Here is a 25,814-nt window from a genome sequence, read left to right as displayed (position 1 = left end):
TTTCCAAATTTGACTTGATACCATGCCTCCACCCCTCAGAAGATTAGCATAGTAGAATACAATTTTTAGTTAATATAAGGACATGAACGTGTCTTTTTCAATACCCTACCACAAGAGCATCACTACATTGGTAGAATTACATAAGATAGACTTTTATAGCAATAATTAGTATTTCTTAATACACTGTGGTCCCAAATATTATCACCTTTTACATGGAAAAAGTCAGGTTAATTTTGAACAGTAAATTTACCTTCATGGTTCATTTCTGAAAACAATTCTAAAACAATACTGTTTTCTCCTAGTGCAAATATTCTTCTGGATGATCATTTTACTCCCAAAATTTCTGATTTTGGATTGGCAAGGGCAACTGGGCAATTGGCACGTACTATGATGACAGAAAGAATTGTAGGTACTACAGCTTACATGGCCCCAGAGGCCTTGCGAGGAGAGGTTACTATAAAGTCCGATATATTCAGCTTTGGTGTGGTAAGTAACAATGTAATTCTCATACTGTATGGGCAGAGCTGAATTCCCAGAAATTACTTTGTTAAAACAACAACAAAGAAAATATTATTTTTTTGTTTTTTCAAACTTCCATCAGTCCCAAGAGCAGAATATATCTCGCTGTATTTTCCAGGCATAGGTAATGGGAGGAAGTTGCAGTCTAAAGTGATTGCCATTGCTGTCTATTAAAAGCTTTTTCAGCTAGAAGTCTACACAGACAGCAAGGAAGACGACCACCTAAAAAAAATGACAAACTAAGGCTGGGTACACACTACGGGCTTTTCAGCTCACATAATTTGGCGTGCTGATCGGGACTTTTTTTTTGTTACTGATATGGCATTGGTATCTTCTAGGTATTGGCACTATATATGCTGCAAGTGTCTATATCTGCTTTGTTTGAGTAACACTCCTTCCTTTATTTAGAACTTATTTCAATACACTGCTATGATAGAGTATTGTGGACATATTTAATTTGTTAACTTGACACAGTGCACACAGAAAAATACCATGATACCCATTTTATGACTACATATCTTATAGGACACCAGTATAGTTTGTAGATCCAGGAGCATCTCATTCTTTAGGCCCAGTTTTCTTCATGTTCCATTGTAAAACTCTGGAATTCATGGAGAAGAAAAACAGAGCACTAGCCCAGGTCTCCATAGTCTCATCCTCATGTATACTCCCTCTGCCTGCTGATCTCCTGACACAAACAAGCAAAATAATCTTAGTAAAGTGTGGTGTGTGTCTTATGTATTTTGGCGACTGTTCTACCATATCTCATACCTGCTGCCAGGAAGAGAATAGGCCCCAGCCCTTAATTAAAATAACAATGGATTCCTGAGACAGGCTGACTTGGTCTTAACATAAATAGAGAAACTCTTTGAAGTCTTGCCCCTAGAATAGATCATTGTAAATGCCTCAGCACTGCAAGAAAATTGAAAATAAAAATTGTACTAGTCCTGTTCCAAATATATATTTTATTTATTTTTTTTGTAAATAAATCTACCAATAGAAATCTTGTAGATATTTACAGAATTGTGGCATTAAATCACACACCATGTATTTGAATTAATGATTAATATTTTCCTAGGTATTGTTGGAGATAATCTCTGGACTTCCACCATTTGATGAGGAACGGAATCCACCTTTACTGGTAATTGTGGTTTTTGGGTGGAGATTCCATGCAGTATGAAAGAGCAGTGCCGAGCCACTTCCCAACACATTTTATCATGTTGGACATTTGACCCCTAACCCCCCCCCCCCCCCAAATCAACTACTTGTACAACTTGACCCTATCCCCTTACAAAACACTTGATCACTGTCTCGGCTGCATATTCCAGCATTAACTAACATTTGTAGTCGCTCTCTCTTTCTACACGGACATCTTTCTATCATTAGTCAAACATATGGTCCTGACCTTGAATCTCTGATTACCATGCCATCTTTCAACGCCCCAAACTTCTTAAGAACCCCTTGGATCCTGTCCACTCAGTATTTTGTTCCCAATGCTCCACTGACACTGAAAAGATTAAGATGGTTGATGATGACACTGCTAAATCTACAGGCCAGTGCTGGCTTCTAATTCTCCTGCATGTCACACATATGCTGCCATCTCTAGATCTTTAAAACACTGTCCTATCCTGGTTCTCATCCTACTCATCAAACCACACATTCAAGTTGGTTTCTCTGTATCTACCTCCTTTCCACTTCTATCAATTGGAATACCACTAGGCCCTCTGCTTTTCTTTATCTACCACATCGCTTGGAAAGCTAGTAAGCCCCTTTGCATTTCAGAATTATTTATATGCAAATCATATCCACATTTATCAGTCCTCACAATCTGTTGGCCTGGGTTACTGCCATTTCATCTTTGATGTCCTCTCAAAAACAGCTAAAATATTGCCATCAGCCAAATACAAGCTACCTACCTGATATTTATTTCTGTTAAGAACACAAAGAAAAGACATATGACTATTACAATCACCTACTTACTGGTCTTTGCTGAATATAAAATAGATCATAAACTGACCTCTCCACTCTGCACATCTCATCCACATTACTTGCTTTCATTCCTGGTTCTAGGACTTTTTTTTTTTTTTTTCTTCTCTGCACTCTGCACAGGGAAGCTGATTCAGAGTGGGACACACACCAGTTTGGTTCGTGTATCTTGTGTAAAATAGCTTTGCACATGTCCAGAAAGTGGATGCATACATATGTTCCTCTGCAGACCTGCGTGATTCTGCCACCTGTACCTTGAGAGACGGGACAGGGGAGAAAATGGGCATGCGAAACACATATGTCCAGTAGGAGGCATGCGTGTGTATATAATATAGGAATCTGCAAGCAGGCCCTTCTTACCTGTCTATTAATGTCAAGTCTTGTTTTATTACAGTGTTTGTTCCCTATTGGATGTGCTGTGGAGTGTGCTGGTGCTATATAAAAAAAATATAGGAAAATAAAACAGGCATTCATTAGAGTTAACTTTCTTATAAATCAAACACTGGTTCCACATTAGGACCTTTGTCATGGAATTTAAGGCAGGCGAGTGTCTGTTTAATTTCATATGTGTCTTTTTAAAATATGTATAATGGATTAACTAAATCCATTTTCTTAATTAGCTTGACATTAAAGAAGAAATTGAGGAGGAGGAAAAAACACTTGAAGACTATGTGGATAAAAAGATGGAAGAGGTAGAATTCCACATACTAGAAAAAATGTACTCCATTTCTAGCCAGTGCTTGAACCAAATGAAAAACAAGAGACCAGACATTAATACGGTACAGGATATATTTGTGTGTGTGTTTGCCATAATACATGTGTAAGCTGTAATATATAACAGTTTTCATTTATTTTTATAGGTGCTGCATTCTCTGGAAACTATAACCTGCACCCTTTCTGGTTCCTGATCTATGCAATGTATGTCTGTAAAATGTATATATTTTGTATTTAAATGGGGTTTAAACCCTCCATTTTGTAAAAATAAACCCTTCCTTTAGGGATCATTATCAGAACTTTGAGAGGGGGTTACATTGGTGTTCAGTATGGTATATCGGGGAGGGGGGGACGAAATGGTGCCCTGCACATAAATAATCAGGGGGCCTCCTATACACTGAATGCTGGGCTAGGCAGCTCCATGCCTTATTAATCCTAATATTGCACAGAATTCCTTGATTATTTGTTTGCTTTTTAAACTAAACTCCTCAGTTGCAGATGGAGAGATGCATTGCTTTATTCAAATAAAATAAGTAGCTACTGTGATTATCTGAACATTTCCCTCATTGCCTTAGAGTATGCTGTGCTATATGTTCACTGAACTGGAGCTGACTGCCTCTGCACTAGCTTCCAGGTTCAGTAACCAGCTAGCAGAGCTGGCTCTGGAGGGAATTCTCTCTCGTGCCAAGCCCAGTGTGGAGACAGGAACGGAAACAGCCATCAGAAATTGAAAAGTTCCCAGTTCAGCAATAAAAGTGAAATGTGTACATTCCTATGTCAACTGGCATAAGCAGTATCTATGGAGAAGAAAAAGTAACAGCTTTCAAGAGGAAGGTTGTGGATTGCAATTATATGCAAAAAGAAAATCTGCAGTGAGATGTAGATACAGCTATAAAATGTTTAAAAGGATGCAGCAAAATGGCCATTATGCAGAATAGCTCGTGTAGGTTTCATTAAAGAGTTATAAAACTAGAAGTGGGGGAAAAAAATAGAAAATGTAAAATATCCAGTATCCTATACTGCTGTAGAGTTTAAATGGTTCCTTATTGTTCCACCCTATATGAAAATACCTTTTTCACTATTTTGTACCAGTGTATGACGCAGCAGAACCCTTGTAGCACCTTATAAAAAAAAAGTCCTATTACTATACTTATTTTAGTAATTTTACATCCTTGCTTTGTCTGTTATTCTGCCAGTGTCCCACAGCTACCAGTAAGTACAAATTAGTATTCCTAACAAAATGTTAGTCAAATAGAGCCGCTTCTAATGATGCTTTAATCTCTTTAGTTTGTCCCTTGCTTAAAAGGGAAACAAAAAAAAAAGTAAGTTCTCATTCAAACAACCTGAACGTGTAGTTTTCTGTGATCAATTGTGGGACTATAATTTATATAGTACCAGTTTTAGCTTCAGTTGCCCATGTAAGAATGGAGACCGGATAGTGATCCAATTTTAGTTGAACATTTTGTTGCTACTTTCATTAACAGCCATCGGCGCAAACTACTCAACATCTGGCTCATTGACTCCTCTGACTACATTGATTTCATTGTGAATATAGAACACATCCGGATACAACTTTGCACCTGTAATCTTACTCTAGTGTTTTTGTACATAAAAAAAAAAAGGAAGCCATCAAAAACACACTGCTCTAATTTACACAGCTCACTGCAAACACTTGTGTTGCACTAATGTACCTGGATGATAAGATTACACAGCCCACATGTACAAAAATGTAGCTTAGAATGTATGTGGAAAAGGGGTAAATTGATCTTTCTGGAGACACATAAAACAAAGGAATAAGAAAACACTACACATCTGCAGCCTAATTTGTAGTGTACAATGTTAGAGTAGGTTATAATTACAACTTATTCCTAGCAGGAATAATGTACAGGTGACACTGAAAATGATAAAGATCTTTAGATATCCTTAAAGTTAGTCACATAAGTGAATAGCAAGAAACAAAAACATTGATGCTTGCAATAAATGTTTATTCACAAATATTCTTCATCAGGTGCAGGACTTTTGAAACTCATCCCATCATATGTACATAAACAAACTTCAACTGCCACATTTAAAAATTATTTAAATTATTCTAGTTTTATAAAGTTGCATAATCAGTCATATCAATTGTAAAACATGCTGTTCTAATAAAATGTTATTTTGTAGATAGAGAAACCTGCGATACAACAAAAATATAAGTGGTGCAATCTGCTATAGTCAGAGCATATTTAAAGACCTGCCTCAAATTCAAGTGCTCCACACTTTTATTAAATCCGTTATAGTTGAAAAGTATAATTTTAACATCTGAAAGACGAATAAGAAACATTAAAAATGTTAGAAAGGTTTATAAGTCGGCATGTTACAGCAGCATAATCTTTGGTTCCAAAAAGCAACTCCTTAGTGACATTTGTATTAGAGTATGTATAATAAAGCAATAACCAAAAATACATCAGCAGTACTGTGTAAAGAATCTCAAACAGTACTATAAAAACAAGTCATTGTATATGAAATGTTTCAAGAATCAGTAAATATAAACAGTTACGTCTGCAAAGTACCAATTTTAAACAAGCCATGTGACAATAAACTAGATTAAAGTTAATGCAAAAGAACATTTTACAGATGGCAAAATGATATACGCTCTCCTGTGAGGAATTGTATTTAGAGAATGCCAAAGCTACAATTGTTATAATGGTTCAAAAACTGAATTCATATACACCACTGTGGCTGAAATGTCAATAAGTTATGTAATCATTCCATAGAGGTTGTATTCAAATAGCAAGATGCACTCATCTGCCACTAATAAATATACTAAAGACACAGGGCTGACACAAACATGATTTCTGGGGCGTTACGGTTTCATATGGACACCTTGTTAATGAATGCAGAATCGGTATCTGAAGTTCATACACTGCAGACCTTTATTTACCTCTTATTATCAGCCTCTCTTTTCCACAGAGATAGGATTGCTGAGGCCTTTGTTCTAACCACTAAGCCACCAGACCTTTATATTCCCATGAATGAAAAGCACAAAGCAGCATAGGGTTCTTCACAGGCATACAACAAAAAATCAAGATGCCCTAAATCTGTGACATAGTGCAAAAAGTTGTAGTTTTCCTAGTGTGCGATTTTCCCCCACTAACATTATCACAGGCACCACACACCCTCAATAGATTCAAGTTTAAAGGATATAAAATTAGTGTGTTTAGTACTTTCCTGTGGAGATAAAGCAATAGGATGTTTTCTAGACCATTTAAACTATATTAAAAATTCTGCCTACTTAAAAAAAAAAAAAAAAAAAAAAATGAATGTGACAATTTTATTTTAGTTGACATATGAAGTGTTTTTTTTATCTTTTCTTGCTGTTAGCAGCCATGTGTCCAGACTAGGAATTGTATAAATGCATATACATACAAACTATTATCTCACATTATACTATCTTAGGGTGAAAACTTATTGTAAATATATATTATCCTTTATTATCAAAACGGTCATGTTATGGAGTTACAGCGCACTACGGTTTTGTGGTTCTCTACAGCATGGCTCAACCCATTCAAAAGATACGGACTTGTGCATACTGCAGAGGCGGGTAGTTAGGGTGCTGGTTACTGGAATTGTTGCATCAGGTGGGTATAGAAAAGAAAACTAATCCAGAATTAGTGCATTGTTTTTAAATATACTCCAAAGATTCAGGAGGTTTACATGTTACCAACCCATTGATCACATCGATCAAAAATCAAAAAGGACACACATTAAATAAAAGGAAATATTAAATGGGTTGATTTGCTTAAAAAATAAAAACATAGTAAAAAAAAACCAAAACAAAAACACCACATCAGAATAAGTAGTGTGGTACAATGTTTCAAAGTACCAATGCCACATATACAACTGGTAATGAATATTCTTTTACAAATATGTTAAATTGTAGATGCAACCAATACAATGTGCTGCACTCCTGCTTCTTTCAGAGGTGGCCACATTTGTTTCTGCAGGATCATATAACTATGTCCCTGACATACTAAAGCTGCTCTATACATCCATAAACTTAAGGACAGGTCTAGAAGTTAACAGGAGTGGAGGGGAATTAGGAGTGACTATTCTGCATACCAGAACACGGGAATGATTACTTTCTGCTGCACTAGTCATTGGCCAGTTCAGCTTCTGCAGGACCTCTGATCAGCCTCCTGATGCCTCTTTTTCCAGCTGGACCCTTGGGCCGAAGAAAAGCTTGTTTGTGCGCATGTTGCTTCGGGTGCACTTCATCATAGAGGAATTCTGAAGTCAGTTCATCACCACTGTCTATTTCAATCTGTGCAAATTTAAATTAGGATATTGCATACTTTAGTCACAACATTCCATATAAGCTGTGAAAAAATACACACATTTACCATCAGATCAGATTATGCCAAGCTCTGAATATGGGAGTCTTAAGGATAATCCCTGGACGTTCTGTTTGGTTTGGCAAAAATAACACCTGCCCTCTGGAATCAGAGATTGCCTCAAACTATTTCTCTGGAGGCAATTACACTGAATGAGATTATATAAAAAAAAAAAAAAAAAAAAAAAAAAAAATATACTATATATATATATATATATATATATATATATATATATATATATATATATATATATATATATATATATATATATATATATATATATATATATATATATATAAATAAAAAAAAAAAATGTTACCTTTTTGGCAATCTCCATCATTAGTTGTCTTTCAATAACATCTAACAAAGGGTTCTTACAGCTGGAATATAGCATGCGCTCTCGTATACTGCAGGTATACCCAGGCATGGAATAAATAAACACTGCAAAAATAAAATAAAAAACATGTACAACACGCTCAATAGAAAAAACGAAAAATGTAATAGCATGAGACAATATTGAAACTTCTGTTAAAAAAAACAAACAGTTTTGAACAACTACAAATCAATTCATTGTGAATGTCCTATCGCTTGTAAAACTTCGTAAATAAGTCGAATTGTGCCACATTAGCCCCAACCATCCACATAACATACACTTGTATGTTGCACACCCAGGAGAATGTGGTATGAGCAGCACTCTGGTGCAGGTGCCAAATTGTGCTGCAGTCTAAAAGAAAAGACCTTCATGACTTAATACTTGTTATAGAGGCCAACACATTCATTTATTAACAGGTAAGTAATTGCATTTGCAATAATGTGTAATAAAATATAAGACTTTACCTATAGAATCCAAATAATCTCCTTCATGGGAATGTTTGTACAGGAAAAAGTGGTAGCGTGCAGCATCCTTTGGAATCCTTTCTGGCAAGTCCTTCACTTCAGTGTATGCAGTGTTGGCCAAAACAATGGTTTCGTTTTGTATATCAATTTTCTGTAGATCATAAACATAAGGGGTAACAAAGATGATAAGACGTTAAAAGACGTTATGCATTACCTAAAAGTTAATTTGGATACAGTGGTTAAATTTGCAGTATGCCGACAGACATATTCAAAGTAGTTTATTTTGAAAGCATTCAATGCCTATACATTTGCATCAACAGAACATGTAGACAAAGAAATGAGCAAGATGACATTTTGTATTTCATTATACAAGGTCTGTAAAATAAAAATGCTTTCACTGCTAGAAAAGAAATGTGAAAATCAAGAATACTGCATTAGGGTTAGTCTACAAACACTTGGGGCTAGATTTACTAAGCTGCGGGTTTGAAAAAGTGGGGATGTTTGCTATAGCAACCAATCAGATTCTAGCTGTCATTTTGTAGAAGGCACTAAATAAATGAAAGCTAGAATCTGATTGGTTGCTATAGGCAACATCCCCACTTTTTCAAACCCGCAGCTTATTAAATCTAGCCCTTGGACACTTTTATATGCTCATTGTCCACAGTTTGATCCCTATGAGAATTATATACACAAAAGCATTAACTCAGATGTATGATGGACCTCCAGTACATGCGTAAACATATATGGTATGTTGTGTTCTACCACCTGTACAAGTATTTTTTTGTTAATCTTCAAAACTGGGTACTCCCAAACAAGCAAGAGTGGAAATGGGTGCAAATAGTTTGTTGGTGGCTTGATCAGAACTCTCCCAGCAGCACCGATCAGAGAGAAAGGATTGTGCTAATCATCAAGTGACCTGTCCAGTTCCAATGACCGAGAAGAAAGCTGCATGCGACAGGGAGTGTCAAAATGTGGGGAGGGAAATGGAGGAAAGCAGAAAGCCACAATTTTTTATATTATATAATTAAATATATCTATTCCCCTTTGCCTCTAAAACGACTTGAGCAATTAGTGTACGAAACGCCTGTCTCACTTTCTATTCTCTCATTCCATTCTTAACTCTGTAATCAGGCTTCCACCCCCAACATTCCACTGAAACTGCTCTAACAAAAGTGATTAATGATCTACTTATTGCAAAGTGTAAGGGTCATTTCTCCATACTCATTCTTCTGGACCTCTCTGCTACTTTTGACACTGTTGATCACCCTCTTCACTTCATTGGCCTTCGTGACAGTTATTTCAAGGTTCACTTCATACCTATCGAACCGCTCCTTTAGGGTTTCTACCTCTGGCACAGTCTCCTCCACGCCAACTATTTGTGGTGCTCCCACAAGCCTCTGTTCTTGGCACTTTACTTTTTTCCATTGTACACCTCTTTTCTTGGGGCACCAATTCACACAGGCCAGCCTCAATATCACCTCTACACTGATGACACCCAAATCTATCTCTCTTCCCCTGATCTCTCTCCTTCTGTACTGTTCTCGTCTAAACAACTGTCTTTCTGCTATCTCCACATGAATGTCCCAATGCTACCTAAAGCTGGACATATCCAAAACAAAGCTTATAATCTTTCATCCTGTCGGTCACCACCTGCCCTCAAATCTCCCTCACTGTCAATTTCCCACAATTTCCTCAGACTCCCAAGCCTGCTGCCTTGGTGTCATACTTTACTCCACCCTCTGCTTTATTCCTCACATCCAGACTCTCTCCCAGTCCTGTCAACTCCACCTTAAAAACATTGCCAGAATACGCCTTTTTTTTACTCAACATGTTACCATAACTCTTATCCATTCGCTCATCTCCTGTCTTGACCATTGCAACCTCCTGCTATCTGGCATTCCTGACACCTTTATATCCACATTTCAATACAAGCTAAATGCTGCTGCAAGGCTGATCTTCCTGTCTCACCGCTCCACATCTGCTGCACCACTTTGCAAATCCCTACACTAGTTCCCTGTGTTCTCCAGAATCAAATTCAATTTACTCATTCCTTACCTACAAAGTCCTCAACAACACTACCCCTGCATAAATCTCAAATCTCATATCAAAATACTCTCCTTCCCGCCCTCTTAGATCTACCTCTGACCTTCGCCTTGTCTCATCTCTGGTAACCACCTCTCACTCTCTCCTACAAGTGTTCTCCTGTGCTGCTCCCCACTTACAGAATTCCCTACCATGCTCAAGACTTTCCCACAGCCTTCAAATCTTTAAATGCTCTTATCCCCAATAGCACTATTCACACTAATGCACCTGCACAACTGTCCCAATCTCCACTCTGAACCACATTTGCTTCTGTTTCAGCTGTGCCCTCTTCCACTTAGAATGTAAGCTCTCTAATAAGCAGGGTCCATCATACCTTTTGTTTTCATGTCTGCGTTTATTTTGTCTGCCTTGTATGTCCTTGTTTCATTTAGGCACCGTTTTCCCTACTATACAGCGCTGCGGAGCACTGTGGCACCTTAAAAATCTACGATAATATTCTGTGGAAGTAACCGGGTTCCCTGAAGTAGTGATGTGAGGTAAATGACAAGCTTGTGTGGAAGATTGAAGTGTCTAATGCTCAATACGAAATAAAGTTCATACCGGCAACTTGTTTCTGCAGCATGCTGTGTTAAGGTTCCCTCTGTCCATGTCTTGTCACTACATTTCTCTGGACAGTACTTTTTAGGCTCATTAAACATGCATAGCACAAAATGTTCTGAAAATATTTCAAGCATTGGGAACATTGATAGTAAGACCTATACACATTCTGCTGCTCAGAGTAGAAACTATGGGTCACAGTGAAACGCTGGTAAGATGGACATGCATGGTTTGCCACCATTTGGGGCTGACCCATGGATGGAACATGATGTTAGTAAATTTTGCAATAATAATATAGTGATAAATCATTATAGTTCCTCCTTAATGATTGTGGGTGGGAAATAAATGTTACATATGAATTTGTATGGGAAATTTGAAAAATAGTCTATTTCTCACCCTGCAATTTCAGGATAGTTCAAGAGCTGTTATACACGGAAAAGATCAACAGCTCAAACATCTTTACAAACTCCAGTGAGTTATGTAGCCCCTTTTAACACACTTATTCCTATAGAACCCGAATGTGATATCACTGAGCATAGCTCATACCATTCAATCTCGGTTTTAATCTCTTTGCTTGTTTAGATCTCAGTTTGTTGGCCAAGGATTAACAAGTAAATAAAGGCTGTATTCAGCTCTGAATACATCAAGCAGCTATTATTCTCATCATCAGCTATTTATTCTCACCAAAGCTTATTTCATATACATTTCTGCACAATACAGAAGTCCATATTTGAAGCAGTTTCCTTGTTACCTTGTCAGATTTCAAATATCCATTCACATAAGAAGCAGTATTGTGTGTAAATATAACCCCTAACCATCAGCCGTGTAATCCACATGCCTGTTCCAGAGCTTCTGAACTTTTCCCTACTTGTGTAGTGCCAACTGGATTCCTCTGTGTGATAACATTGATTAATAGTTTTACTTCTGAATGATTAACAAAAACACTCAAAACATGGCTTGCTGGGAATAAGGAGACAATAGGGGATGTATGTTCTAACCAACTTCTAAAATACGTCTATTAGTCAACATCAATCGTAAATCTTCCAAATTCAAGCAATAGCAACAGTAGGACACATCTCTCCGGCTAAGTTTAGATACCTGGGTCAGTAGTATTGTTAAGAAAATATTTTATTGAAAGGTTAATGCTTGTAACATGCCAGTAAATGTTGGAATGGCAGTAAAGGAATATGTGCTATAAAACACACTTTAATCATGTGATAAGCAATTTGCAGTGTGCTAAATGCTGAAAAAAATCTAAACACAAAAAGAAGTTTGCACAAGATAAGTGTGTGTAAAAGCAGTTTCACCAACAATGATTTGCTGCATATTAGGTATTCACATGAAACCTTCAGCAACTTACCAACTGAACATAATTTAGCCTCTTGTTTTTCAACTGTTCCAGTGCCTGGAATGCATCGCTCACTATTGGGAATGCAATGCCTTGAAGAGTTTGGTGTTTAGTGTCTACTCCAATATCTGTTTGAGTCTGAAAACAGTACAAATAAGAGTTATGGCTACATTAAATGACATTTATGTAAACCAGAGGTTCCACCTCATGAATGAAAAATGTTATAAATATCCATCATATTAATTATATACACATATCAGCAGCACCATTTATTTATATAGCGCCACTAATTCCGCAGCGCTGTACAGAGAACGTACTCACATCAGTCCCTGCCCCATTGGGACTTACAGTCTAAATTCCCTAACACACACACACACAGATTATGGTCAATTTGTTAGCAGCCAATTTACCTACCAGTATGTTTTTGGTGTGTGGGAGGAAACCGAAGCACCTGGAGGAAACCCACGCAAACATGGGGAGAACATACAAACTCCTCACAGATAAGGCCATGGTCAGGAATTGAACTCATGACCTCAGTGCTGGAAGGCAGAAGTGCTAACCACTACGCCACCGTGCTACTAGATATATAGACACACCATTAATTCTGTGTATGGAGTGTTTTCCACCTGCAGATAACCCACTTTATTTGGTTCTCTCCCCATTCTTGGAAACTAGAAGTTGTTGGTTACATTTTGTTTCAAATCTATTTTTATTATTTCTGCATAAACTCTTTTGGTCTAAAAAGAAGCTATTTTCTGACCTACCCCGATCGCACTAGTCTTTCTAGACTGAATTCGGGAGACTGAAAACACCAGGAATCATGATTCAAGAATGTGGACAGTTTAGAAAAAATAAAATAAAAATATATATTTGAGGCACCACAAAGTTTGTCTTTAAAACAGAATCCAATACTAACCAAACTATCCTCAAAATATGAAGTAACCCCAACAATGCTACAAAATAGTTCTTACCTCTTTAAGCTTTATTTGCCTCAGTTCCTCTTCTGATGCAGTAAGTGGGGCAGGAGCTGACCGGCAGACCAAGTATTTATTGTATCCACTCAATGACAGATCTTCCTGCACACAAACATTTAATAAAGATACATTATACAAAAAAAATATATATATATATATATATATATATATATATATATATATATATATATATATATATATATATATATATACATATATATATATATATATATATATATATACATATATACACACACACACATACATGTCTTGCTGCTTAATGTATGACTTGAATGGACAACCCTCGTATTCTACAGATGTTTAGACAGTGGTAACAGCAGGATCCCAGCAGCACAGAGTAGTGCTGGGAGGATCCTGTAATACTGATGCAGGAGGATTGTGATGCAAATTTATTTTTAAATGTAGTTCACAGCCACACTTACCTTAGCTGTTCCAAACAGTTCCTCTTTGATGTGCCCTCCTCCAAATTCCTTTTTTACAGTTGCCCTTGTTGCAGCATACAACATCTTTTGTCGTACCTAAGTGTTTAAAACAAACACGTAAATATTTTTAGGTTTATTTTCAAACACCAAATCTTGCTCTACGTTTACATGTCAAAGCACATTGTCACATTGCTATGTCATGTAATACAATTCCTATAAAAATGGACACAGATGAACCCCACTAGCCCACACAGTTTCCAGTGTGGAAACACGTTTCATCAGATTAAACTACTATATGATGCACAAAGCATGGCGGGAATTTTTTTTGCAATTCTATATATAGTTTTCAAAACTAAATAAGCAGTGTTTTCTCCAGCACATGTTTCCCGGGTGCTCCACCCGGCTGTTTTTATTTTCCACCTGGCTTTTGGAGTCCAATTAATATAGAATAAGCCATTATTTCTCCTATTAGAACAGGTACTATGTGAGTACTACAACAAGCAGTGTGCGTTAGACACTGACTGACCAGTCCTGGCAGCTGTGGGCAATAGCCTCCAATATTATTGCGAAGTATTACAACTGCCCCCACCCGGCTACTTCTTAATGCCACCTGGCTGGAAAAAAATAAAAAATTCTGGGGAGAACACGGATAAGGAATGGGGGGGGGGGGTGTACAATGTTTAGATCTTAAATTAAATTTCTTTTGCCTTTTTTCTCCATGCACTTACATGAGAGTAGTCTGGAGACCAGGAAAGGAAAATCCACTCATAGCCCTGTGCATTCTTAGAATCCAACCGATACAAAATATAACATGGCTGCTTATCTTCTAGTAGTGGCAAAATAAAAGAGTCAAAGTCGATATCCCACGTGTTTACTGGCTTCACACGGACGCTTACTGTCAGTTGTTCTGTGAACAGTAAAATTCACAGGAAGATATACGGATAAGTAAAATGCAAAATTTACAATATTACAAAACATGCTAAAATGTTATCAACTTTCTATTTTTATCTGCAGGTTAAATACTAAATAAAGCATTAGTGACTGTCAAAGCAGGTTTTCAACGTTCCAACCAACAAATATGTGTTTAACATCTGATCATTACATAAGATTATTGATGTTATAGTTATATAATATAAACATATGACAAAATATTCTGCAAGGCACTATAGACAAAGCTAAACACTTCTAAGAATAAAATAAAGAGCAAGTCATGGTTCTATTAAGGGTGTATATAAAAAAGGTTTATTACAATAACCGCCTCATAACAGTGCTTATCTAATATATAAATGTCTAGTGGCGTGTGTTAGTCTGTCCGTGTGGAAAAAATAAAACCAAGCTGCAGCGCCACCTGCTGGGCGAAGTTATACACTGACCTACTTAATTCTTAGTGTGTGTGTAAAAAAAAATTCAGAAAGGGCTAAAATTTGGTATACTAAGATGTTTTTAATTTGTTAATTGTTAAAAGTGTTTATGAAATTTAAAAAAAAAAAAATATATATATATATATATTTCTTGAAGGAGAAGTGACAGTTGGCAGTGGTTGGTGGTTGCTGGGGGTGACAGTGGGGAGTGGTTGGTGGTTGCCGGGGGTGACAGAGTGAGAGGAGTGTGATACTCAGGACCGCTGAGAGAGATCCCTGTGTCTGGATAGACATCTGGATAGATGTGGCGATGAAAATGAAGGATGAGGTGATGGAGAAGAATGATGAGGTGGTGACATGTGGACAAAACCACGTTAAAAAAGGGCGCTTACGTCGGGAAGTAACGCTCTTCCCCTGAGGAGGCCTGGGCTATGGCCCAAATGCATGACAAGAACCTTTTTAACACCTTAAGTAGCTTGATTTGACTAGAATGCATGAGTATCATGCATGGGTTAACTTGTCCTAATATATGGTTTACATACTTTTATACTACATGCTTGACAAAATGATAATTATAGAAATAATGTATTATTACAAACCATCTTCAATATCCAGCTTCAATAACCTGTACTTTCCATTTCTGGCTTTGGCAAATGTTTCCTGAACATCCTCACTCGCTGGTGGAAAAATAAAAAAATAAATAAATGGTTAGAGGCTTTACAATGAACACTACACAAACAATACATGCCTGGAAACAAAACATCAGGTGACAACACAAGTGATCTTCCAACAGAGCTTTAAAGTGAAAGACAACATAAAAAGTTCCACGTCAGATATTTTTTCTAACGCAAGATGCAAACAGTTAAAAGTACAAAAAGAAAAAAGAAAAATTTGTTTACGGTTACAAAAAGGATTGTATATCTATCAACCTGGTAAGATTCAGAAAGCAGTTATGAGATAAGGAAAAAAAAAATTTAAACAATGTTGTCCAGGAAACATGGCTTAGTTCCTTTAAGGCCTAACTTGTCATTTACATAGAACAATATTTCATTAAGTCATCAGATCATTTCCTGTATTAAAATGATTGCCTAAGTATGTACAACCGATCCGCTCTAATGCATGATTTACTACACGTGCGGTACTCATAAGTGTGCCTGTAGAGCTCCAGTGACTGGTGTCATGTTACCTTCCCATCTCCGCACTCATAACACAACTTTGCTTGGATGCCTGTACCTAGCTTGACAAATGTAAATTAGTAATACCTTAACCATAGTTTATTCCAGAACACACAACCTATCTGGTTATTGTAGTTATCGAGTTACAGCTACCACACGGTTGCTTTGACAGCAGCCTTGCTGAACATTGCTCAAGAGAATGTTTGGACCAACCATATTATTCCAGTGAAACCCTCAGTGTTCAATGGGATGGCAAGGAGTGGTTCAATCCAAAACTATATACCATAGTATACTGTACGATACTATATCATGGACAAAGCAGAGCTGCAAATATTGTTTGAGAACCTGTAAGGGAAAGGTTTCACTTCATTTTAAAACACACACTTAAAGAGAATATGTACAACCCATGCTTTCTTCAAATATTTGCAGTTATTAACATATATTGGAGCGACTATACAGTTAACATTACTAAATTATTTGCACATAAAAAGTTATTTACACATTTATGAATGTGAATGAATCTGAAAAACAAAATATATAATTTGCAGACATAAAAAAAAAAAAAAACCATGCCATGATCGTAAAACATTGCAGCGCTTTCTTGGGATTAGTATTCTGAATTAGTACATATTATTATTCTGCCCAGAGAAATGTATTTTTCTATAGAACTGCATTTATAATAGAGATTAAACAAATGATACAATAGGCAGCCTTGTAAGCTTATATCCCTTCCTCATGCCATTGATCGTTTTCTCAGCCTTATGCTCCATCACAGTGAATTGTCAGATGTGTTTGTTATAGCTTCGTAACACTTATTTGTTTTACTTGATATGTTATTAAAGAGTGATGTCTCTTTCTTTGCATGCATTAATTTAACTTATTACTGAGATCATTGGCAATGTGCAGCCCTTTTGAAGACAAGAAGGCAACACCTGTTGCACTTGAAGTGTATCAGGTTGCTTATCACTATACAATAACATACAGTACTTATACAATTCTGTGCAAATAAAAAAAAAAAAGAAACATTGTAATCTGCGATGTGAGACCTAACTGACTGTAAGCTTATCCTGCCCAATAACCCCTTCACTATACAGCTCCTGAGATGCTTCTAGCATATAGGTGCATTTTCTCTTTACTAACTGTTGCCCATTAGGTTAAACTGTACTTATTCAGCAGCAGACGAGATACATACATACATACATGTGTATGTATGTATGTATACATACACATATACATAATATAAATGCCTAGTGGCATGTGTTAGTCTGTCTGTGTGGAAAAAATAAAACCAAGCTGCAGCGCCACCTGCTGGGCGGAGTTATACATTGACCTACTAAATTCTTAGTGTGTGGAAAAAAAAAAAATCAGAAAGGGCTGAAATTTGGTATACCAAGATGTTTTTAATTTGTTAATTGTTAAAAGTGTTTATAAAGATTTAAATTTTTTTTTATATATATATATATATATATATATATATATATATCTATCTTGAAGGAGAAGTGACAGTGGGGAGTGGTTGGTGGTTGAGGCCTGGGCTATGGCCCAAATGCATGACAAGAACATTTTTAACACCTCAAGTAGCTTGATTTGACTAGAATGCATGAGTATCATGCACAGGTTAACACACACACATATATATATATATATATATATATATATATATATATATATATATATATATATATATATATATATATATATATATATATATATATATATATATATATATATATATATACATACACACATATTTTTAAGTGTTACAACAGATAGCATTCCTTTCATTGAATAACCCTGTTGATTTCTACTACTATAAATCTGCATTACATTGTATTCCTGTAATGCATGACCACTGTATATATGAAATATCAGTTGTAGGGCCTCATTTTAGAAGGAAATCTAGAGAAACCATGTTGTAATGCCTTTTTTGCATGCAGGAAATACTGCATACAGCATGCAATGCAAACATTGGGACACATTTATTGTTTCACTGCAATTTAGAGTTGAGCCATGATGCACATTCCTCCCAACTCAAGATCTGTCCTCAAATTTTAAGTGTGCATCCCCTGGAGTACAATATGGTTTTACCAAGGTGCAAAACTGCACCTTCTAGTTAGATTTACTCCCAATTCTAAATGAGGCACATAGGGCCCGATGTGGCGATGGGACGCAGGTTGGGTGTAATATACGCTCAGAAAAAGCCAACTGTAAAAATAGCATATTTACATGCATATGCTGAGTCACGGGCATGTAAAGATGCTTCTAGCTCTGCATCTGTAGTATAAACTCCAGATTTATATCAGCAACATGTACACCCACATACAGACAACCAGGCCATAAGCACAAGAAAAATGTTTTAACATTTGTTTTTTTAGTGAAAAATACATTATCTATTGGACTTCATAGAATACAGCAACAGTATTTGCACCTGCCCTCTAAAGATATGGATACTGACAGGCATAAATTTCTCCATAGGGAACAACTGCCTGTTAGAAACTTCTGCACAGCACCAAATAACAAAATGAAGAATAGAGATGGTATTGTACAGGAAATGCAAGAATCATAAGGTAGACAACGCCTATAATAAAAAAAAAAAAAGTATTTGGAAGATGATCAGGCAGTAAAGGTATGATTAAGTAGATTCTGGCAAGTGAGGAATTCAAACAAATACCGTAAATTTGAGGGGATTAAATTTGCAAACAAATTAGGGCCACTAAAAGTACTGTGATAATGGACTAGTAGAAATGGCTGAGGAGGAGAGCAGTGATCACATTTTCGGATGTCATATTAAAGATTGTTTTACACGTCACGATTTGTCATTTAGGTGCAGAGAGACTATTGAGATTATATTAAAAAAAAAAAAAGGACCTTGTAACATAAGTTTCCTTTGCCATTATTAACCCACCTGTGACTATTTTTGCCTGTCCAGTTATCACTACTGTACCTGTCGGTTCTTGTGAAAGAGTGAGGAATTATTCTGTCTGTTTGCAGCAAACTATCACTCTAAAGCAGATTCCCTATTTAAAGATATGTGGTTTTACATCACAATATTTCCATCTCAATACATCCATCATCCAGGTGTTCTCCAAGCTCTATTGCAATGTGCAACCTTTCCACCCCTACACGGTGCCACCATTAATACTCAGCTCTATGCATTCTCCCTACAGGGGGCTGTCTACTTTCCCAAGCCCTCTTTTCATAGCTGTTGAGCCATTGCCAATAGATTAGGGCAACTGGCTCTAAATTTCAATTGTTTAGTAACACCACTATATATGGAAAGTCCAAACCCTTTCTCCTCTGTTATACAAATATTACAGTCTGTATATGAATTAATCAAAGGGTGTTATTTCCCAACTGAATGGGCCCCGAGACATGTCTCAGCAATTCTGTTACAGTAGGATGACAGCTTTAAATTGCTCTTTATAGTGGTCTTGAGGGACACTTTGGGGGTATATTTACTAATCTGCGGGTTTGGAAAGGTGATGTTGCCTATAGCAACCAATCAGATTCTAGCTGTCATATTGTAGAATGCACTAAATAAATAAAAGCTAGAAATTAATTGGTTGCTATACGCAACATCTCCACTTTTCCAAACCCGCAGTTTAGTAAATCTAGCCCTTAATGTTTTCCAAACTACCCATAAATTGGAGCACCCTACCCTGTCAGGTCAAAGTCATATCATCTTGTTCAAAATGATCTTTCTGCCAAAGTATTTACATACGTTCCACCACTCTCTGGACGTGATATCTAAATGTATACTCCATTGAAAAGCTGATCTTGCTGGCAACCTAGCTTGGGCTGGAGGGCATAACGTACTTCTTGAGATGCATTTTACAAGCTGTCCTTACAGGTGGTGGCTTCACCTTACTGAACTTTGGGCTCTATTTTTGTCCAGCGAGTTGGTATATATGCCAATTAATGGTTGTGCCATCAGCCAGATGATCCATACATAATGCAGGTGGCAGTCGCTGGCTCCCATCTGTCCCTCACTACTTGGTTTTCAGAGAGTTCCTATGTTGACCTTTACTATGTCTGATTTTTTTTTGCCGTAATAGGGCTCAAACTCGTCACCTGCAAAACCACCATGAGCCAACCCAAACTGAGTGAGCTTATCTGTTTAGTCAGATAAAGCAACATGGAAATATAATGGGATCAGATGGTTGTAAGGATGATGTACTGGATTCAGAGGTTTTTTCTTTTTGCAAAGGTATTTTCCTTTGCTCAGCTTAAAAAAAAACAAAAAAACAAAAAAACAAAAAAAAAAAACAGAATAAAGTTCCTAATGCTCAACCAACAGCTCATATGCCCATAGTGGTCAGTTTCCTGACCCTAGTTTCAATGTAGCTAGATCCTCGCTGGAGGAGTAGGTGTGTGCTCACCCCTTTAATGAGGGACTGTCTAGCTAGTTGAATTTTATGCACTTTAAATTTATATCCCTTTGTAGGGAAAGATGAGATGTGGATGTTGGGACTCTCGCTAATAAAGGGGTGAGAGGTGATCCTCGAGCAATGTCCTAGTATTACATTATATGCTCATCCAGTCTAGACGACATGTGGAGGATGGCACCTTCATACACAAGGTATGGACATTTACCATTTATATTATTTATGTTTATTTTCATGAGTAGATATACTAGGCTGCCTGATATCACATTGCTGCATTACATTATTAGTACTTCAGCAATTTTTTATGCTAAGAAAATAATTGCTATATAATGGAAACTCATTGCAGTTTCCAACATGATGTGGAAACAGTTTGTAAACACTTTGGTTCTTAGGCTTAACTACCTATTAAGGGGCAGCCTGGGTAAATTTAATAGTGTGCAAGATCTCTCCAGGCACCTATGAGGTTTGCTTAGTTTATAGTGCATTTAATTCATTAGGCTGTGGTGGGCTGGTGCACTATCGTATTTACGTGATTAATGATAATTTATTAAATAAGATGTGAAGAAAGCTTGGAAGCACTCCATTCTACATGTTCCAACTGATTTATGTCTTTCTGGGGTTGTTTGTTTTTTATGCAATAATAAAATATAACTACGTAAATACTAGTTTGTTCTGTATTTTAAATCATTTTTACCAGCTATTGTTTCTGAGATGTGAAAACAGGACTTACAACATTGTAGGACTGGAATGGTTCAATGACAGCACAAAAGACAAGGCTTAAGTACGTGAGTGTTGTGTGCAAGTTGGAATTTAAAACACTAAGCAAGGTTTACTTATAAACAAGACAGAGCAGTGCATGCCAACATTTAAACAGTAGAAAGTGCAGAGTAAAGGTCTGGGGAGGAGGTGGAGTAAAGACTGATAAGGGAGCATGTAAGGGAAACAGATAGACTTCTTGGAACAACTTGTCAATACTGCCCAACATCTCAGACTGCAACAAAAGGGACATTTGTATTTAGCCTAGCCAATGCACATTTGATAAAATTTGTGACATTTAACATTATAGCATAACAGAAGTCTTTCTCAGAGAACTGCAACAGAAACACAGGGCTAACTGTGAATAAGTAATTAACTAATCCCCAGTAATAACCTATACCACGATCTTTCAGTCCGAGTGTACACGCCACAAGAATTTTAAAACTGCATCTATAATTTAAGCACATCAGTGTCTTAACAACTGTGGGTTACTCACTTTTTCATAGACTTCATATTATGGTGTTTGACCACCTGCAAAATTAAAGTAAAGTCTATCTTTTACTAATGGTGACACTTATTGTCACATGTGCACTGCAGAGCTGGCAGACAAGAGTCACAGCTCCTGAAGTACTAAGTGGCTATTCTGAGTACTGTGTTCTCCATCAACTCTTGTATCCACTTGCATGAGTACACAATACGGTTATCCCATCTGATAACTAAGACGATGGTTGCGATTGACAACCCTCTTCCAAATAGCAATATTCATTAAAAATAAACATCCCACACATTTTATTAAGAGTTTTGTAGCAGGCTCTACTACAGAACATTTACTACACATATTGTACAACACTAATTTCATATTACAGTTCTTTGCTTTTACATTTAAGAATTAGGGGGCAATTCAATTGGCCGCATTACTGTAAAGAGTAATGCGGCCAGCATACTATTACAGTTATTACGGTAAAAGTGCGCTTAAATACCATTAATACGGTAATTTCAACACCAACTTTTTGCTCACAGCTCTTTACAGTAATAACGGTAGTGGGATCAATACTGCATCAATCTGGGGGGAAATTAAGTCCCCCTTAGTGTGGTGCAAACCCTTTACATCATTTAAGTAGTTTAAAAGTACCAGGCTTGGAGTCTCACTTCTAATATTGTTATAACCTACAAAGTATTTTGTTAAACAGTTATAAAATAAGCAAGGAATGTATTAACCTGCTATTTACTGATAAGCTTCAGGATAAAGTGGTTACCTTCCTTTAGATAACTATTCCTTTGTGTTAGGTTTACCTGCAACATTTATCATTTTCCCTTTCTAGCTCCCTTTTGTGCATTACAGCCAGCTCTGTATAAGAACATTTGTGTTGTTGTTGCCATGTCATTAAACACAGAGAGCTACCACTGGCTATCAAGCATAAAGCATTTTGGATTATATTTAAACTCTTTCATCTCTTTTTATTATTTAACAAAGGGTTACCATCCAAAATAATACATAAGATTTCTCTAGCACTAACCCAATTACCTTAATTACTGCTGTCCCCATAGACCTCTATGGGGACATCAGTTTACATCAATTAAGTCAAGCTTTTTTGCAGCAAAGTAACTGCATCTCAGGATGTTGTTACTTTTCTTTTTCAATGGGATCCCTTCACAGGAAACACTACATACATAGCGCATTCTCCATTTGCTGGCAGTGCTAGGCTGCTCAGGTGAAGTCAGAAAATACTTTGTTGAGAAGAGGAGTCAAAGCTGGAGCTCCTCTGTAATTTGCAGAGATACATATTGATGACTATCCCACTGGCAGCATAACTTGACTCCTTACTGTCTAAAGCAATAAAGCACAAACACAATACCAAACAATCACTAAACAAAAAAACAGCTCTGGTTACAGAATAGAATAAAACATTGCACTGTATTTAGAAGAGAGAGTATGCACTTTATTCAAGTCTAACATGTGTCACTCATTATACAAGTTTTTCATTACTGTGAAACACCTATTGAATCCATTTACTTCTACACACAATGGGCCTGATTCATTACGAATCCTAACTTGAGAAACTTCTTATTTCAGTCTCCTGGACAAAACCATGTTACAATGCAAGGGGTGCAAATTAGTATTCTGTTTTGCACATAAGTTAAATACTGACTGTTTTTTCATGTAGCCCACAAATACTTGATATCTTATTTGTACACTGAAATTTAAAGTTGATATTTGTGTGCTACATGAAAAAACAGTCAGTATTTAACTTATGTGCAAAACAGAATACTAATTTGCACCCCTTGCATTGTAACATGGTTTTGTCCAGGAGACTGAAATAAGAAGTTTCTCAAGTTAAGATCTTTAATGAATCAGGCCCAATGACATTAAATAACCACGGTGTGGCAAATGCACATGTAAAGGGTATAAGATGCCAGAGTTTGCACAGATGAGACTACAATATAAAGACGGCAGTTTGTAATGAACACAGTAAATAACTCGAACGTGTATGGGATACTGTATACTAAAGCTACAATATTAAGTGCAGATACAAACTATTTATAAACAGTTGCAATAGCTGATAAACCAGTTATCAAGTAAAGCCGCCTAGTGCAGCACTGATCGGAGATAACCGGCATTACTGGCAGGGAGCACCCAGCATAGTAATAGGAGAGATGTGTAACCCGAGACGGGGCAGATCAGTGGTGTGTCAGGGTCACTGGGAGTTACTGCAGGACAGAGCCTCAGCCGCCCCATAGATGTCCACCCAGATCACCCCCAGCACACTGTGTCTCATTGCTGCCAGACTTACCCTGGATGCCGGTCTGGTGGGACATGGTGAAGCCTCTGCAGCACCCGAAGTACAACCAGGAAGTGAGAGGAGGGAGCCGGCTCCCGCGGGATACACGTCATCACCTGAGCGCAGGTTGCCGGGTGACCGAGCTCACTACAAACACGGGCACACGCCCTTCATATATCAACTGCTATTGCGCAATAGGTACAGACAGCAGCTACTTTGCTCATCAGTAACCTACTGGCCGAGGCAGTGCTGTAGGTGGGATGGAAAATGATCTGATTATGCAAACACAGGATGCAAATTAAAGAGTTGTCATAACAAGACTATTTTGCTTAATTAGAGAATATTTTATCACTATATCATTATCACTAAAAATAATTGAGATTGATTATATAAACGTAATTGACAGGGCATGACACTGTAATACTGCTATTTTAAATCATGTTTGCACCCAAACACCCCCTGTTTGTTTTTAAGTATTTTGCCATCATATATACAAACAGGAGTTTGATTCATTATTTTTAAATAAATTACCATATAAAGTTGATTATATTATTACTTTTCATCCCTGAGTGCACCTTTCTTCTCTGGAGTTAAAACTGCTCTCAGGAAAAGACAAAGATACAATGGTAAAAGAAATGTACTTCTAGACTTGTTTAAAATCTCTTTATTTCTAACTGTAGATGTCAAACAGAGATCATAAATAACTATTAATCATTTACAAGAAGTTGCAAACATTAACCTATAACACATGGTTTTCACAAGGTTCTAAAATCTAGATAGTTCTGGGGACCAACTTAAGCTGGGTACACACTACACTGTTTTCGTCCAATAATCGGCTCAAACAGCCGACATACGACCACTCGTTCAAAAGTCGGGTCAGTGTGTGCAGTGACACGATGGTCGAAAATCTGCCCAAATGGACGATTGTCGCCTCATTTGGTTGGTCGTACCGTTTAATATTTTCGTTCCAATCTTGTTTCCGCTGTGTAGTGTGTATAAACTTCCGACCAATCCATGACAATCCTCCGATACTTCCTCGACCTGGGGGGTGTGTGTATGTTAATTTTTTATGTCAATCCCAGTCCCACGTGGTGCGGAATCCGCACATCACTGACTAGTGTTTTGTATTGATGTATATTGCACCTGTCTGGCTGCAGACCATTATACTTGTATAAAGTATTTGTGTTATTACCCTTTGCGTCTATGTCGGCAATGTATTCATATCTACTCTTTATACACTTATACCTTTATAACCTATTAAAGTTATATTAACCTTTATTAACTTATAATTGTGAAGTACCCAGAATAAACCACACAGTGTTCAAGCAACATTTTTATTGCAGGAAAAAGGTACAAAAATTTTAACATACACAGCTGTCTGAAAGATCCGCATGAGAAGTGAGCGCGCCCATACCAATCAGAGCGCAGAGTACTGCAGAGTATTATTTTTAGTATTTAGTATTTTTAAAGGTGCTACTGGTTTGTGGCAGAACAGGTCTTGATGTCGCTTGGGTTTCTATTCT

General features: G+C 37.0%; 2 protein-coding genes across 2 annotated transcripts; one reads left to right on the top strand and one right to left on the bottom strand.

Annotated features, from left to right (window-relative positions):
• Window positions 1–169: 169 nt before the first annotated feature.
• Window positions 170–3,512, top strand: LOC142132291 (interleukin-1 receptor-associated kinase 4-like). Its single transcript, XM_075194426.1, has 4 exons — window positions 170–486; window positions 1,598–1,660; window positions 3,126–3,284; window positions 3,366–3,512. Exons 1-4 carry the CDS (start codon window positions 388–390, stop codon window positions 3,411–3,413), a joined length of 369 nt encoding a protein of 122 aa, XP_075050527.1. The 5' UTR covers window positions 170–387; the 3' UTR covers window positions 3,414–3,512.
• Window positions 3,513–5,187: 1,675 nt separating this feature from the next.
• On the bottom strand, window positions 5,188–24,448 carry LOC142132292 (twinfilin-1). Its single transcript, XM_075194427.1, has 9 exons — window positions 24,304–24,448; window positions 15,795–15,872; window positions 14,563–14,741; window positions 13,835–13,930; window positions 13,389–13,493; window positions 12,430–12,555; window positions 8,430–8,580; window positions 7,912–8,033; window positions 5,188–7,522 (listed from the first exon to the last, which is right to left on the bottom strand). The coding sequence occupies exons 1-9, from the start codon at window positions 24,326–24,328 to the stop codon at window positions 7,352–7,354; spliced, it is 1,053 nt and encodes a 350-aa protein (XP_075050528.1). The 5' UTR covers window positions 24,329–24,448; the 3' UTR covers window positions 5,188–7,351.
• Between the last annotated feature and the right edge of the window lie 1,366 nt (window positions 24,449–25,814).

The sequence above is a fragment of the Mixophyes fleayi genome, unplaced genomic scaffold (assembly GCF_038048845.1).
Source record: "Mixophyes fleayi isolate aMixFle1 unplaced genomic scaffold, aMixFle1.hap1 Scaffold_3587, whole genome shotgun sequence".
In the NCBI taxonomy this organism is placed as follows: domain Eukaryota; kingdom Metazoa; phylum Chordata; class Amphibia; order Anura; family Limnodynastidae; genus Mixophyes; species Mixophyes fleayi.
The sequence above is the reverse complement of the archived record's forward strand: the minus strand, read 5'-3'. Positions and strand labels throughout refer to the sequence as shown.

Bases quoted from the DNA above. Each gene is read 5' to 3' on its own strand.
- LOC142132291 (XM_075194426.1), top strand. From the start codon at position 388: ATGATGACAGAAAGAATTGTAGGTACTACAGCTTACATGGCCCCAGAG. The intron at 487-1,597 runs GTAAGTAACAAT...ATATTTTCCTAG, and splicing joins ATATATTCAGCTTTGGTGTG to GTATTGTTGGAGATAATCTC. The intron at 3,285-3,365 runs GTACAGGATATA...TTATTTTTATAG, and splicing joins AGAGACCAGACATTAATACG to GTGCTGCATTCTCTGGAAAC.
- LOC142132292 (XM_075194427.1), bottom strand. From the start codon at position 24,328: ATGTCCCACCAGACCGGCATCCAGG. The intron at 15,873-24,303 runs GTAAGTCTGGCA...TTTTTCCACCAG, and splicing joins CCACCAGACCGGCATCCAGG to CGAGTGAGGATGTTCAGGAA. The intron at 13,931-14,562 runs GTAAGTGCATGG...TTAAACACTTAG, and splicing joins GGTCTCCAGACTACTCTCAT to GTACGACAAAAGATGTTGTA.